The 17,620-nt window shown below is 46.9% G+C and overlaps 1 protein-coding gene across 1 annotated transcript; it reads left to right on the top strand.

Moving 5' to 3' along the window:
- Positions 1 to 6,246: 6,246 nt before the first annotated feature.
- Positions 6,247 to 6,876, top strand: LOC108165394 (kinesin-like protein KIF21A). The gene has a single exon (XM_017301432.1). It carries the CDS (start codon positions 6,247 to 6,249, stop codon positions 6,874 to 6,876), a length of 630 nt encoding a protein of 209 aa, XP_017156921.1.
- Positions 6,877 to 17,620: the final 10,744 nt, after the last annotated feature.

Here is a 17,620-nt window from a genome sequence, read left to right as displayed (position 1 = left end):
CATGTTTTCTAAATAGATTTCTATATATTTTTAATAGAAACAATTGTTTTACTTTTTCACTTTTCTTATATTTTTATATATTTTTTGTATACACATTTTTCATGTTTTTACAGATTTTTTTTATTTTAATATATTTTTTTACAGATTTTTAATTCTATATTGATTTTTTCCATTTTCCAAAGAACTTTCTTAATTTTTCATAAATTTTAAGTAAATTTTTTTGTAATTTGTATACATTTTTCATATATAGTATTTCCGTAAATTTTTTTTATAAATTTCCATAGATTTTTGCCTTAAAGCAGCTGTTAGTATATTCCTTTAATATTAAATATCCCAAATCTGCAAAATAGTACTTATTCCTTATTGGAGATTTCTCACAGTGTACAGCATTTTGTGAATGCACTATTGTTCTCTCGTCTTCCGTCAAGCCAAGGCCATGGAAAATGCTGAGTGCGTATGAGGCTTTTTCCACTACTACTACAGCTACTACTACTATCTTTCTCTCTCTCCCTTTTTCCTTGTGGCAGAGGCTTTTCCTGCTTGTGCCACAGGAATAGTCCCCCTTTGCAGCTTATGCCGCAGACATTGCTCCCCCAAAAGAAAGAATAGAACCTCGTCCCATCATTTCAATCTATTTTTTCTCCATTTCTTCCATTTGATTTGAATTAAAATAAGTTACGTGAGCAGAAGGCAGACGGCAGAAGGCAGAAGGCAGCCAGCCGCCTGACATTTTCATTTCACTTGTATCTGAGAGATGCAAAAGCCCCATGCCCAACCCCCCGCCCCCTGTAGGTCTCTAGGGTCTCCAGGCGGAGGGAGGAGAGTGCACTATGCCCCCCAGGGAGAAGGCGGAAGAGGAACGTCGGGGCGGAGGGAGGGTTTGCTTGCCAGAGGGGGTGGCTGTCGGGTGACCCAAATTCATTTAAAAATCGATCGATATTTCCCTTCGTTGCATTTCTCTCTGCTATTCTCAGTCTCTCTCTCTCTCCCTCTCTCCCTCTCCCTCCCTGTTTCCTTCTCTTTTCTGTGTGACCAAAAAAAGGGCAAAAGTATATAGAGCATACGCTATACTATAATATATATACTAAATATAGTATATATACTATACCATATAAGTAGGGTACATAGTCCATGTGGCATGTGGCAGCAGCGGCAGCGGCAACGGCAGCAGCAAACTGCATTGCAATTATTGTGAAATTCTACTACAATGGAAATTTCTACAACGTTTTCCACTTCCCTTTCCCTTTTCCCCTCTCTCTCCACAGCCGTCTCTTTCGTTCGTTTTTCCGGTCTACGTCTACGTCTAAGTCTACGGTTACGTTTCTACGTCGTCTGTGTGGATGTGTGTGTGGGCGTGGGCGTTTGGTAGGCATGTAGGCGTGACTCTAGGCCCATTGTTTAAGTGGGAATTGTGGGTGGTAGTGGCTTTTTTTCTATTTTTTTTTTTGTTTGATGATGGCCCAACAGGCAGCACCGAAAGCGTATTCTTTTGTCCTCCTCCTCTCCCTGTCTAGAATTTTCTATAGCTGCCAGAGAGCCTTTCCTTCCACCAAAAATATATAATATATCGTAGTTCTTTCTCGAAAGTTTTCTCCTTCCTTTAGATACTTTTTCTTATGAAATAAATGATGAAATGCTGTAATTGATGGCTGAAATGTCTTCAGGGAAACAAGCAACAATTAGCTTCGACTTAGGGATTCGAAAATAATAATAATAATAAGAAACAGACAAGAATCCCTCAGGGATGAAGTGAAAGAGTGATACGTTTAGACACAAGATACAAGATATCCTTTGTATCCTTGGGAGAGTTGGAAGTGCATAGATACACAGATAGAAAACTTTCCGAATGGGAAAGATCTTCAAGTATGTTTTAACTGCAGATGCCTATTGAATACTAGTATCTGTCAATTGGTAATGGATTGCATGTACCTTTCGGATAAACATGCGAGTATACGAACAAAAGTATCGTCTTTCCTCATACAGATGCAGGGCTTTCAGATGCAAATGGACACCTCCCGCGCCTCTGGAACTTTAGTTGAACTTTGAAATTTCGTAGGATCTATGTATATTGCCTTGAGAAATGCGAAACTTTTTCAATATACCAATACCCTATGCATATTCCTTGTTGCCTTTTTGTGGGGCAAACAACCAACCCCTCTATCCCTCTATCCCTCTACCTTTCTCTCTTGCTCTTTCTCTGCTTAAAGTTGCAACTTCTGTGGTGTTTTTTTTTTTGGTGGTATTTTGTATTGTTGCTGCTGTTGCAGCGTCGCGTCGTAGCTGACGTTGGGAAAACTCATTACGATGCCGCATGAGTGACATTTCCACGCTGTCAACATGACACATTTCATAGAAAGATATACACTTCCCTTCCGCCCACCGACCACCGGCCCAGAGGCACACGACGACGACTGTGTGCGTGTCTGTGTGTGTGTGTGTGTGTGGCACATGCAACCGCATTCCCTGACATGCAAGCCGCACAGTGGCTTAATGCCACCCCCCTCCGCCCTCCGCCCGCCTACAGAGAGCCCTTCGACCCACTCATTCCTTGGGGCTCATCATCAGGGAATTACAACGCATTTCTTCACTTTCGCATCGCTGGCTTCTAAGCAGCTTATTATTGGTGTGTGTTTTTCGTGATGTCTTTTGTTTTGTTTTGTTTGGTTTTTTTTTTGCTTTGTGCGAAAATTGAATTTTCTTTTAGGTCTCTCCCACACTCCACACCATCCACTCCGCCCCTCTGTGCGTGTCAGAATGCATCGCTACGTCCGTTGCCGTCTAATGGCAACGCATGTCAACATTTGCTGAGCTTTTGTGTTTAAATATTACTAATACGACATGTTGTCGTGCCACATGATGGGTTGCCAGAGGAGGATGAGGAGAAGCGGGGGCTTGAGTGGTGATTGTGGGGCGTGTGTGAACGCACAACTCCCCCTATTACGAGGGGGAGGGGTGTGCTCCTAATTGAATTATGTTCTGTGAATGTTTTGCGATGATTAAAAAAAGGAAAAGCCAACAAGAAAGAAGAGTCCACGATGGATGCGATACCCTTTCCAAGGCATCGATTGTTGGGGTTTGGATGGATAACAAATAAAGTAAGAAAGAGATTAGAAACAATGAAGAACGAACCTTTAGAAGAGTAAAAGTTGATGAAAAACAGATCGAAGCTATGGATAATATCAGGAAATATTCAGAAAATTACTCGCGGAAGGTAAACCAGAGTCCCGATCGCTTCCAGCACAACTGTACCTTCACTCCAGAAGAACTAAGTGATTGGAACGATGGAATGAAACGATAAGCACACTTATCCCTCTATCCACGCGAAAAAGGGCATGCCAAACCACACGAAAAACAGGGTATTATCGCATAAATGTCAGAGACCTGGAAGTTGAGAGTACTTTTTCATGAATTAAGTTGTCAGCGAAGCGGCGACAGGTCGGTCGCAGGTCGCTTGGGTCAGGGTCAGATATTAGAGGGGAGGAAACGAAACGAAACGGAACGGAACGGAACAGAACGCACGCGATGGATGGAAATGGAAAGAGGGGTGGGGGTAGGAGTAGGGGGAGAGGAAAACTGCTGGCGCGGGATATGCAATTACAGATGCAGTCATAATACATTCGAGTTTTCCTTGGGGGCGGGGGAAAAACTTTTGAATTGTTGTCGGGAGTCAAGAGTTCGATGGGGCCAATGGGGCGGGACGGCGGGGATGGGAGGATGTGGCAGTGCCACCTGCTGTGCAGAATGAAATTTACAATGAATTCGAATGGAAAAGTTTAATTGAAAGCCAGCCAAAAAAATACCAGAGCGAGAGAGAGAGAGAGAGAGAACTAGATTAAGTCGGAGGCTGAATCCTGGCGGCAGATGCTAACTGAAAAGATAGTTGCAGGAAGAAAAGAAAAGCCGAGGAAAATGAAACGAAATGAGAGGCAAAAAGAAGAAAAGCTGCTGCTTCTGCTGCTGCCGCTGCCGCTGCTGTTGCACAAAAGATGTGTTGTTTGCTCTGCAGTTAAATTAAATGAAAAAGTTTACAACTTTTTTAATGAAATCATTTTCCATGCAGTACTACAGAGAGGCATAAACAAAACGGCCCAAAACCCGAACCCAAACTCAAACCCGAGCTCGAGCCCGAACCCTAGCCCCATCCTGTCCCCTGATAGGGCGGGGAGGTTGCATGCAACAAAAGAAAACAAAACTCTGCAGAAAAGAACAGAAGAATGGGCGCAAAAAGTTGCATGCAAGAGAAGGAAGTGTGTGTGTGTGTGGAGAAGGATATGCCTTGTGTTTATTCTTAAGTTTTTTGTCTTCTATTTGATTTTCCAGAGGGAGAGAGGGAGAGATGTGCCTCCACTTTTCTTTAAGCGTTTAATGTGTCGTATGCGTAATCGGAGCTGGAATCGAAGGAAAGCGAATCGAAGGGGCATTCAAGTGTGTGAGAAGGGGCAGGGGGCAGGGGGCTCCAGGAGCATCAGCCAAAGGCTAATGATGCTCATCCACTTGGCATACTCTCGAAACCCATGGATGTCCTTGGCCAACAAGAGTCGACAAGGGTCGGGAATGTGTGTCATGGCACTGCCACACACGCACACATGTCTGTGTATCCCTATCTCTGGATGTGTGTGTGTGTGTGGATTAGCTAATCCAACTGTCACTTTCAGGGACGCAGCCCGCGCGATAGAGAGAGAGCAAATGGCTGCGGGAATTATGCCAAAAATAAAACGAAAAAAGTAACCGAAAAACCCCCGGAAAAACCAGGAAGGTTAACCAACAAAACACACAAACAGGCAGCAGTCAGCAGGTCCCCCAAGGCATCTCCAGGAAGAAGGGTTCCGCGAACAATTAAAGCTTTAAGTCGGCATCAAGAGCATAAACTCTTTTGTACCAATTAATAATTTCCCGGAATGCGATGACATCTCGCGCTAATGCGATGGCTAACAGATTTCCACGAAATGCATCGAATGTCAGCGAAGGGGAGGATTGCTATCCCCCCCTTTGAAACCGTGGGACACCGATTCTCCAGAAAAGCAACGCTTGGGCTATGTTTATCTTTGCACTTCCATGGAACTGGAGCTCAGAATGAAATCAATCCTCCAATGGGAGCTTAATATGACACCTGCCTGCCCCTTTGATCCATGAGGGGGAAATAATTGTTTCCCAGTACTTCTATAAATAAATATTCCCTAACAAATATACCTTAAAATGTATCTTTTGGATACAACTGTCTTTTGATACGTATTAAATCCAGGGATCGTATTCCACTGAAATCTTTACCAAAAGTATTCCTCCGATATACTCGTGTGTAAGTTCACATCTTTTGCCCCTTTTTCCCAGCCATTTTCTCTATCCCTTAATGCACGCATTTCCGTTTCCTATTTTCGTTTTTTTTCTTCTTTTCTTTCTTCTTTTTTTCCGAATCTTTCTTTTTCCATCATGAATTTTTATGTTTTATTGCAGCTGTTGCTGCTGTCAACACCCAGTGCTGCTCCAACTACTCCTCCTCTTTTATTTTTTGTACTTTTTGCCCCATGACAGCCTCCTCCTGCCACCTCTGCCGTTTTTCCGTGACAGCTTTTAGCTCCACCTCCTCCTTTCGCCCTGCTCCTGCCCTGCCACTGCTCCTGCTGCCACTGCTATTTTCACGCTTTTATTGGCACTGTGATTTCTGGTGACTGAATCCCAGCGGAGGATTACGCTTCAAGGCGCACATAACTCTCTGATGCTCGCATCGCATTAATCATTGAGAAAAAGAGAGAGAGAGAGAGAAAGCGAAAATGCAGTTTAATTTGGCATGAAGTGCAGTCGCGGTCTGGGGCTCTGTTCTCGGGCGGGTTCTATCGGTAGTTAAGCGGTTTATATGACCGATAACAACCTGTAAGTCCGTAAAGTCATATCGCGTTTGATGACTGCACGGCGCTGCACGGCACGGCACGGGCACGGCACGGCATGGCACCCCCGTAACGATGCGATGCTGCGGCGACTTTTATGGCGTCATATTTTTATGGGTTGCATGCAGCACCGAGCACCCCCTGTGGATGACATTCCACTGGATGGATTCTCGATGTAATGATGGCCATATCTTTTATGAAATGTAAGCGACATTTTTGTGCGGAGGTCAATCATACAATGTTTGAGAGAACAAAGTATACCCAGAGTATGCGACTTTCCGACTTTCCGACTTGTGAAACTTCCAAATCGAATATTGTTTTCCAAAATTCTAAATTCAAAACAACTCGATAAAATTCCAACCAAATGGCCAATGTCGAGGATACACCGCCAGTTGCCGGAACCGAAGATGCAGATACGCCTGAGAAAAAAGATACAGATGCAGTGGATGCACTGGAAACAGAAGAGGGGGAGACCTCAAAGGAAGCCGAAGAGCAGGCAGAAAACGATCCAAAAGACGGAGAAGAAGAGCAGGAGGACGTCGAAGAGGAAGATCCATTCGAACACCTGGACTCGAACGGCCAGGACACGGAGGAAGAGCAATCCCTCTATAGAGAATACCTATCGTTAATCAAAGAAATCGATTGCCAGAATGGCATCATTCAAGACCTGAAGAACCGCTCGACCGAATTGAAGCAGAAGGCGTGCCGATCCAGGAGCGAGAGCCATGAGTTACAGCGTCTACTGCTGTGCCAGGAACAGGAGAATATACGACTTCGTACGCTGATCAATCGAGCCGTGCAGCTGCAGAATTTCGGCTCCCGGCGGCTCTACGGGGAAGTGGAGCTGGAGATCACGGACTCCGAGCAGACGGTCTTCCTGGCTGGCGCTGAGCTTGCGAATATGCGATGTCCTAGCTATTCAAAGACCGCTTCTGTGGCAGGTTCCTGGCCATTGGATTCAGATTCGGACGATGATGGGTTGTGCAAGCCTTAGACTTTGATTTTGAGGATAAATAAAGTTTTGTAGAGTTTTTTCACTTCAAATTTGAAGAAAATTCAGCGAAGAGCACACTTAATTTCTGAATCAAACAAAAGAGTCGAAACCAGAGACCAGGGAGACCAGAGACTTCTAGGTTCACACCATACCCATTCCAATTCCACCATTCCCCGTATTCTAAATGAATTTTCGAATCAAAAATAGACAAAAGAACAGTTAATATCCATGAAAATGTCATCATTCGTCTGCAAATTAGTTCTGGATCCCCTCTTTTAAGTCCCCTCTTGCGCCAATCTGTTGCGTGGTGGGGGAAACCCCACTTAACCCCCAACTAAGTTTAGTATCCTGTTCTGCGCTTAGTATCTCAACTAAATGTCATCATTTGGCCATCAGTTGGTTGGCCAGAAAGCTTTCCGGTCGCAGGGGGACCCTCTTTCGCATCATTGCCAAGACATTTCACACTTCAGAGGAGAGTCCATGGCATCCTATACAGCCGTACCCATACCCATACCATTGCCACCCATCAATTTGCTGCTCATCATCCACACGACGCAACGATGGGGCATGCCATGGAGGTGGTGGGGCAGCAGCTCATTGAGCAATTCATTCAATCGGCGAATTCAATAAAGTACAACTAATAAAAAGAATAAAGAAAAATCAAACTCTCGACAAATGGTGAATGGGGAACGGGGAATGGGGAATGCGGAATGGTAATGGAAAATTGTGCAAGGAACAACGAGAGGCAGAGAGGGAGAAACAGAATTACAATTTTCTCGCCATTTGCTGTCTTATTTTCTTTCCCTCCTATCATAATTCCAAAACAGCAGAGGGCGCGCGAAAGAGAGAGAGAGAGAGTGTGAAAGAAAATCCCGCGCATTTCGCGTGCCACCCCATCGCCAGAGAGTGCGGAGCGGCGTTAGTGGTCCATCAAATGCTTGTAAACAAAGCCAGAAAACGACAATGGGAATGACGAGAACGATGGGCCATTGGCCATTACATGGAACATGGATCGACGATGCGAAATGGGAATGAAACGGTTGGGGAAGCAGCGTAGCGCATTCCAAAAGGGTGGCAGAATCGAAGGGTATACGATGTGGCAGGGTCAGGTGCCGAAAAGAGAACACCACAACGATGCCACATCACAATTCAAGGAGTGACCAAAACCCGTACCTAACCTCACCCCATCCATTCGATATACCCTGCTTGCAAGCATGTCTCGGGGGAGAACGGAACCCGAAGTACAGTCGGAATGGCAGAATATATCCCAAATGGCGGGCGAAGTGCAGGCAATGGCAATGAGCACAAAAACAAAACGAATGTTTTTTTGCCCCCAGACAGAATGAGGGGATCAAAGCAAAACACGCAACACACACACAGTAAGAGGAGCAAGCGAGACAGACAGTCGTAGTGAAACGAAACGAAACGAAGGGGAGTCCGGGTCGTAGTCGTCGTCGTCTCGGGGAACAACAGTTGTTGCCGCTGGGGACTGTGACTGGGGCTGGGACTGGGGCTGGGACTGTGCTCCTGTTTCTCGTCTCTGCTTCGAGAACTGACTCTCGACGCCGCCGCTGCCGTTGCCGTTGCCGCTGTGCCACGCCCATTCACTGCTGGCGCATCATCACTTTTCTCTCTCTCTCTCTTTCTGTGTCTCTTCTGGCCTTCTCTTTGTCTCTGTTTGTAGTCTGGTCAACGTCAAAACAAAGTCAACTCTGGCTTGAAACAGCAATACCAAACAACAAAAAAAGGGAACGTTTTTGGCGCGAAAGAGGGGAATTATAGACGCAAAGAATACCCTAACTATAAGACATATGTGGTCCTATATATGCATTTCCTGGGAATTCTTGGAATTTAAAGGTCTTTTTATTATAGAAGATTAAAGGACTCTCGTACAGGCCCTTTCATAAGGCTTTTCCAGGGAAAGCCTACAGGTATCTGCCTTTCATTCGAGCCATCGTACCCTTACAGAGGGTATGCAAAAGGGGAATGTTTTTGGCGCGCAAATCCAGAAAGCAAAAGAGGAAGAAGCGGCAGCATCGGCGGCAGCAGCGGCAGCGTCGACTGCGACGTCACCTTGCGTCCATTCAACCCGCAGACCGTCGCAGTCCCCCCGCAGGGGAGTGGAGTGGAGTACCCCAGACACAAAAACAAATACGAAGCAACAGACAGACAGACAGAGAGACAGAGAGAGAGAGAGAATGAGAGTGCACGGGAGAGGGAAGACAGAGAGTAAATTTCATTTAACTGCCGCTTCGATTCGATTCCATTCCATTTTCCATTTGGTTCTGTTTTTCGGGGTGGGGGGACCGTCTTCTTTCCCCCCACCTCCCCCCACCCACTTTTTGTACTGTCTGTGGCTTCAGGGGGGTTTTTTCTTGCTGTTGTTGTATGCGCCTGTGCGCCTTCCCACGTTTACTGTCCATCTCTTTTGCTCTTCTGTATAGCTCCGTCTCTCTCTCTCTCTCTTCTGTATAGCTCCATCTCTCTCCCTCTTGTGGTGTTCTGCATAGCTCTGTCTCTCTCTTTCGAGCCATGACATGTGCAAAAAAGCCCAAGAAGAAGAAGAATTCTTTGTGGCGGCCACGGCCTCCGATCTACTAGTCGAGGCGTAATTATGGTTCTTCTCTGACGAGAACAGCGTCTCGAAGAATCAGAGTTCGATGCACCACCACACCATAAGCTGCCACACAACAAGAGGCAAGAATCAAGCAGAAGGGGCAAAGAAAACACTGAAAAAAATAACAGGGGGGGGACAGAAGGTGCAGAATCGCAAAAGCGTCTCGTGTTGATGGTTTTATATCTAACAGATGCCACCTTTTACATGTGGATGACTCTCTACTCTAAGAACGATCCAGCGATCCAACGATCCAACGATCCAGCGATCAGGATGCGGTCAGATGGGGATGGGGATGGGGGCTCGGTTCTTATGTTGAATGGTGTGCTAGGAAGATCATCGAGAATGGGGGAATTCCTGCTTCTGCAGTGCCATAAAAATGGAATGCATTGACTTGAGTAGATGACTAAGAAGGTTGTTAACCCACAAATGAGTTCAAAGTTCTTTCACGGCACAGAGAATGGGAATGGCGAAGCCGCCTTTATGGCTGTATATTAACCAAGAAGTACAGTCGATACAAAATGCTTTTGGTACCTTTTTATCGGTATTTAAGTCGAACAAAGAAATTCCTCAGCCACAAGCAGGGATTTTCCCCGGGGAAGATGTTTTACTGGTTTCGAGGAAGGAGGATGGGTCGTGGGTGCTTAAAAATGACTAAAGATTAGTGATTCATAGATGCAAAGCCCATCTGGAATGGATAGGGAATGCTCCGAAGAGGACTTTAAAACGAGAAACACCTGTAGCCCGTCAACATTCCCCCAATCTGCGAAAATCTCTCATCGAAGTACAGTCTCGTCGTTTAGCCGTGAACATTTATGGATTAGCCTGGTGTATGCCTGCTGTGAACTTTGACCTTTTGCGACCCCTTTCTCTCGCTCAACAAACAAACATGAGCAATAATGCGTCCCCCCTCCTCCCCCCGAAAAAAGATTTGACACTCCCCATTTTCAGGGGTGAACGTGAATTGCGTATCGGTTTTTTTCGCTTTTTCGCTCTTTCTGTTGTGTGTTTCGGTTTCGAGAAAAGTTTTCTAAATTAATTTCGCATAAAAAAGTACCCCCGCAAGCCCCCCCCCCAACAAAAAAACAAAGAGCAACAGCCACAAAAGAGGCAGGCGCCATAAAATTTGATGTGCAACTGATGATGGAAGGGGAGAGGCTGGGGGGCGAGGGTCTTGGAGGATGTGGCCTGTGGATGAGACGACGACGCACCCACAAAGGTCACACAGAGCCTGAGACAGGGGGGGAGGAGAGGAGGCATTCAGCATCATCGTCTGAGGGTCAAAGTTCAGAGACGCGTAAATTTTTGTACGCCGCTGGGGGACACACCGCGTGCTGTTTGTGTTGTTGGGGCAATCATGCCATTCCGTGGCTGTCGTCTGGAAAACTTTGCTCCTTCTGTCGGACAGAGGACAACAAATCATTTGGAGTGGAATATTGTCGTCGTCGTCGTCGTCTGGCGTTGTCTACGCACCCGAAAACACAGCAGTAATCGACAAGGACCGTCGACAGCTGCAGACGCGTTGCGAGAGTACTTTCCCTCGTTCTGCGATTACTCCGCATCTTAGAATCCCATCCTCCTGGTTGAGCTGGGGTTCCGTTCGAGACGCTGTGGCAGAGTTGAGTGCGTGACACGAGATTTGGGCAATTATCGAAAGGTGCGAGGGCTGATTGGGGTAATTAAATCGATTGGCCAACGATAAACGAAGAATGTATATTAAAAATCGTATTTAATTGATAGATCTCAGAATGAAACGATACGTCTGATTGAATTAATCGATAAACCAATCTGATATCGGTATTGCCAATACTTTTGGCTTCTTAGTCGATTAATCGGAGCACGAATAGATTAACCGATACCTTTTGAAGGCCTTAGAAGAGTGTTAGCCATTTCTTATCCCCCGAAATATCAAAAATCTGTAGTTAAAAATCGATACACCTATTTATGTGTGTAATGAATCTTGTTTGTTTTTTAAGTTTTTAAATTATTTTCCATTCTTTCCCTTGGTTTCCTAATCATCTCTAATGCCCAAAACATCTAGACCATCTCCTCCTTTCGCCTCGCTTAAACTTTTCCTTTCTTTACGAAAAAAAATACGATTTTTTCGGTTTCGACCTGTCTGCGTCTTTGTCTTCGTCTTCGTCTTCGTCTTGGTCTTGGTCTTGGTCTTCTGTCTTTTGTCCGTCTCTCTGTGCTTCTGTCTGTTGTCCTTTGGTCTCTCTTTCGTCTGTGCCTCTGTGTGCCTCTTCTGTTGCCTGTCCCTTGGTCTTTGTTTGTTTTGTCTGCCCCTCTGATTTGGCGCGCATATGTTGCTTGCTTGGTGGCTGGCTGCTGCCATTTGGGATTTCTTGGGATTTTTTATTTATCTAAAATAGCTGGAGAGTAGAGTGTAGATTGAAGAGGGTATCAGAGCCGAGGCGAGTGTGGGTTGGGGCTGGGGCTGGGTCTGGGGCTGGGGTGCAGCAGGACAACAGGCGGCTGGCCCTGTGTAATGTCGCTTTGATTTGTGGCAATCGCGCGCTAAACGTCGCAACATTTTTGAAGTGAAATTGCTCGAATTGTTCGACGTCTGGGAGTCTCTGCAGTCGGTAGTCGTCTACCTCCTCGGCAAATGACAATATGCCTCCGTCTGTGGCATTCGGTTTTCTGGTTTTCCTTTTGCGTGCGTAATTTTTCGGGCTGGGGGGGAGGCGAGTCGCGTCGCGTCGCCTCGGTTCAAGTCCTTGTTTCTCCTCAAGAGTTGTCCTTGTTCTTTTCGGTGGGTGGGGAGAGGGGGAGGTGGGGGGTCTGTAAGTAAACATGTTTGCCAATATGTCGCTCGAAGAAGTCAGAGTCGGAGTCTCCTGACATTGTTGACTCCTTTGTCCGTTTCGGGATCTTGTAGTGACAACCCCCCAGCACCCTTCACTCTTCACCCTTCACCCTTCACCCTAGGGAGGGGGGTGGGTGTAGGGGCATGCATCCCCCAGACAACATCAAGATGTTGAGAGCATTTGAAATGCAAAGTTTTCTATGCAAATTGCAAAATGAATTAAGGCCCTCTCGCTCGAGGCCGCCTCCTGTCAAGCTATATAAAAATGGTTTTTCTGAAGGGTTTCTTAATGAGGTTTTCTTGGATGGGTGAAGCATAGGGTAGCATAGGGCTAGGGGTAGTTTTAAAGGATGTCAAATGGTTCCACTTCAGAGCTTTTGGAACTATAATAGAACTAAATAGATCGGGGAGTACGAAATTTGTCTCTAAAATAGCGAAAATATCGGTTATATCTTTAATTTTAATCACAGATTTGTATATCCTCTTTGTAGATTTCGAGGTCCTTTCCATTTCCATTTCTGTTTATGGTTTTGTTTCGGTTTTCTGTTTGTTTTGTTTGTTTTTTCTCTTCCCAAAAAGGATGACCACCGGACTAATCCCATTGACCATAAAGGACATTGAACCCTGCCCCTGCCCCGGCCACTGCCACTCTACCCTTAACCCTTGAGCATCATACACATGCCACAAAAATAAACAACTTTTACAGCAAACAAATAAATAAACCCAAACCCCAAAAACGCAGCAGCAGCAGACGCTGGATGCTTTCAACTTTTGCCGATCTGAAGATGGGGCAGGCAGGTGCAAAAACTACACAGGCCACAGCGGACACAGGACAGAGGACAGGTGCAATTTTTCGGCAAAAAAACACAGATACTATATTCAGAGATACCAGTATAAGGGATAACGTATAGAGGTCTGGATGGATGGAGGGCTGGAGGGAGTGGCAATCGAAAGAGACAGATGGAGAGGCGCTAACTGGTCCAACAACAACAACAACAACAACAACAACAACAAAAGGGAAGTTTCGAAGTCGGGGATCATCGTTTCGATGGGATACCCTTTAAAGAAGATTCGAATATCGAAGATCTGTATACTGTACGATCTATAGATATGCCATAGGCAAGTACATAAAAAGGGGTATAAAATGTGTTTCCTCGGGGCATGGAATCCCCTCTATATGGCAAAAGGGTATTATATCTTCGGCTCTTGCCCCCTTACCTTTTTTTGGGATGCATTTAAACGACGATTGCCTGCAAAGGGTTAAGGGCAGCCCTTTTCCAATTGGATTGGGGTGCGCTTTTGACTGTTTGTTACTGCGCGATGGAGTGAGGGGACGGGGGGCTTGTCGCTAAATATTTAATAACGGAACGCATCCAGCTGCCAGCAGCCCGAAGGACAATGACGCCACCCGTTCCACTACCACTCCTGTCTCTCTTTTTCCTGTCTGGATTAGAATTCTCCTTCCCCGCTCTTCAGGCTTAGACCCCCCCTTCGCACCCTTTCCCCTCTTTCTGCTCTTCAATTGTTCACTTTCGTCTCTGTCTGGCTGTCTGTCTCTCTGCCTCTGCGGTTTTTGGGTGCCGTCCCTGTCTGCAGCATCCATCAGGTTGCTTAGCTTTTGCTTCCAGTGAGAGTGAGGAGGAGACAGACAGCGACTTAGAAGGAAGGAGGAGAGGGTAGGCGGTGGTGAGAGAAAAGCGTAAAAATTTTACGATTTGTTTTGTTTTGTCTGCAGTCGATGTCGTTGCTTCATTTGCTGATCGCAAGATATATTTGGGCATGGGGTAGGGCATTCCCAAGGCTACGAAGTTTTCCACTTTCCAGTCATTTTCTTAGGCCTAAAAGAGGAGAAAACTATTCCGCGATCGCTGCTTGGCAAAGCCTCACCTTATCTGAATGTGCCTTTGCCTGATTTTGCCGCCGCTGCCGCCGGTGCCGCCTCTGTCGCTGTCGCTGTCGCTGCCGCTGCTGCCTCTTAAATTTGCAATGTCAATGACGTCTCTCCTCCTCCTCCTCCGCACCCCTTCCCCACCACCATCATCGTAATGTTATTCTTGTTGTTTTTGCAGTCATAAAAAAAATCAACCCTCGACGCAAAATAAATCGCATGCGAAAAAAAATAAAAGCGAAATGATGGTTCGTTCGGCGGCGTCAACGGCGGCGGGTAGGCGTGGCACTAGAACTGGACCTGAGCCTGCAAGTCCCCCCTGTTCCCGTTACCCTTTCCCTTCCCCGAGTCCCGCTTCCCGGGGTCTGAACCTGGCCCTAAACCCCCGTAGATCATTGTCCTTGAGTCCGGAGTTCATTCACACGAATCTGAACGTGCGGGAGGGTGTGGGGAAGACATGGGAAGGCATGGAATGGAACAGAATGGAATGGAATGAAATGAAATGAAATGAAATAGAAGGGGAAGAATGAGTGGATGGGGCTGTGGCTGGGGTGCAGGCGGGGGCGGGGGGACGATGGGCAATTTGTTGATGATTTTCGTTTGTCGATTTTAATATTGAAACAGCAATAAAGCAACGTGCAACGTGTGCTACCTCAACCCGCATCATGTCTGGCCTCCTGTCCGTGCTTGCCCGCTCCAGTCCTTTGTCGATGCCTCGCTCCTCGCTCCTGCCTCCTGCCTCCTGTCCACGGCCTGGCCCTGGCCGCCCCTTGCCGCCTGTCCGTGCTTCTGTTCTGTTCTGCGGTCTGGAGAGGCCTGTGGCATGAGTATCGGTGTAACCGACCTAGGACTTGCCACATGGTATTGTCTGTTGTGTGTTTTCGATTCGTTCTCTCTGTTGCTTTTCCCCCTTTTTAATGTTTTTGTTTTTTTTTGCACAGCAGCATTTGGCGGGAAAAATTTGTTGTTTTGAACAGAAACAGAGAACCAAAGCACAAAAGGGGTGGACAGACAGACAGAAGGCGAAGGGGCAGGGGCAGCGGCAGGGAGACAGAAAGAGAAGCTTGCGTTTCTGTCTGGCGGCAAAAAAAAAAACACAACAAACGAGTAGAGCAACGAACAGGGGAACAGGAACAGGCGAACAGACGCGACGAGACGGACGACAGCAAGAGGAATGCCGAGTGCCGAATGCCTCTGGAGCCGAAGGTGGGCGAGGAGGCAGAGACGAGGCCACAGACCGAAGTCGAGCCGCTGACTGGGCGAGGGGGAGGCAGGCCAGGGCAGGGCAGTGCAGTGCATGTGTGTGCAAGTTTGGCTTTGAATGATTCTAAACTGTGGCTAAAGCAGGGTATATTCAGCCGCAGGTGAGGCAGAACTACCAGAAGGCATGGGCATATCCGAAGGTATTCCTGTATTCGGTGTTGCCCTACCCTTCCCATGAATATACCTTGCCTTGAACATCATTACGGTGCAATAATGCGAGGGGGGAATGGAAGGTGCAAGGAGAGACCATACGGCTGTCTGGCTTTCTGCGGGAAAGAGACACAACATAAACACAGACAGAAAGAGAGAGAGAGAGAGATGGACAGACAGAAGGTGAGGATGAGAAACGGGAACCAAAAACCAGACCAGGCACACCTCACCTCTCTCTCGCTCTCTATCTCTCTCTCTCCTTGTCGTACCCATCTTCTCTTATCCCATCCATATGCCTATGCCAATGTGCAGAAGCTTGCGACTGACGCTGACTCTCTTTCGCTCCTCTTCTGCTTGCACTTCTTACCCTTCCATTCTTACGCCACCTCTTCCTTTCGGTCGTAAACTGATATTGGGGTCGTCGACTGCTAATTTGTGGACAGCAAAACACAGCAAACAAAACACAAAATGCGTGCAAAAGAGAATGGGGAAGAGTGCCGGAGCGCAGAGGGGGAAGAAGAATTGCTGTCGAGAGGGAAACGAGAGGAGTACGCCGTGTAGAAGCCACATGTGAGGTACAGTTGCGGGGCGTGGCAATCGGAACACCTAATGAGACATCATACACACTGTTACACTGTTCCATTCCATGGAACAGTTGGGAATTTTGCAACGGAAATGGAATATATGGAATATGGGATCTGGGAATGCGAGCAAGGAATGGGAATGGATAAGAGAGTCTTATTAAGGAGGTCCATCCCAGGAATCCTCTTTGAGACATAGAAAAATATCCAGTGTCCAGTGGATATGGCTTTTCCTCTAAGAAAGACCTTTAAGAGATCCTCTAACCGAAGATCTTTTGCAACTGATGAACTTTTTCGCGGAATAAACTCTAGAAAAAGGTTCGTCAATGTTCCACCACTTGGGATATTTATTTTTAATTATATTTTAATTAGAATAACAAAAAAAACAGCACTGAAGGAGTCTCGAGCCGATGTTGATTATTTATGGGACAAACCCCCACTGGTGGGTGTGCAGGCAGCACCCCCAAGCCCGCCCTCCAGGAACTACTGGGCCACACCCCCAAGGCTCTGCTGAAGGCTCGGCTGTGAGGGCAATTAAGAGCGTGGTTGGTCGTGGTCTCTGAGACGGTGGGGTCCTCAAGTAATTTGAATTGAATGAAGTGCCCAACGACTCCTGCCTGCCTCCTTACGCACCAGGAAGTCCAAGGAGAAGAGCTCTAGACAAGCAGTACACGAACACGAACACGCACACGCACACGCACTCGTAGTCGTATGCATACTCACACTCACACTCACGCACTCAAAAACACTCATACCCCCACACTCACACTCATTCCTGCAGACAAAAGGCAGAACAGAGCTCTAGTCTGGTGGGGGGAAGGGGGGGTTTGGGTTCGTTTTTTTTTTGTTTTTTAGGTCTTTGACTGGGCTGCCACCCCATTCGTCCCCCCTTGTGATCCTTCGAATATCCTGCGAATGTGAATCCTGGTGGTGGGTTGCGGCTGCTTCTGCTTCTGCTCCAGGCGGTTCTTGTTTTTATATTTTTTCGTCCCACCGCCAGACGATACCCACAAGCTTTCTGGCGAGTGAGTGACGCACCGAAATACAAATGAGGGAAGGACCAAGGACCCCAGAACCCATAGACCCAAGGACTTTTCAAAAAGTGCGTCGATATTTTGTGCGTGGCGTGGCGTGGCGGCCAGGAAGCGACGCACGAGCGAGCCTGATGTTGAAGCTGAAGCTGAAGCTGAGACCCAGACGAAGGGAAGAGACAGCCGCAGCCGCAGCCAAAAGCCAGACAGGACTCGTTTCTCTCGTTTCTGTCCTGGCGTTGAAAGTTTAACGAACCTTTGGCGTTTCCTGCCCAAGGACCGCCGCCGCCTTCTTCTCCGTCTCCGTCTCAGCGTTTTATTACACTTTTTCTTTCGACCAAAAACCGAAACACAAGAACCCCACACACACACACACACACACACACACACACCAAAGGGGAAAAA

This window comes from Drosophila miranda, chromosome XR (assembly GCF_003369915.1).
Source record: "Drosophila miranda strain MSH22 chromosome XR, D.miranda_PacBio2.1, whole genome shotgun sequence".
Taxonomy (NCBI): Eukaryota; Metazoa; Arthropoda; class Insecta; order Diptera; family Drosophilidae; genus Drosophila; species Drosophila miranda.
This window is presented reverse-complemented; position numbering and strand designations above follow the sequence as displayed.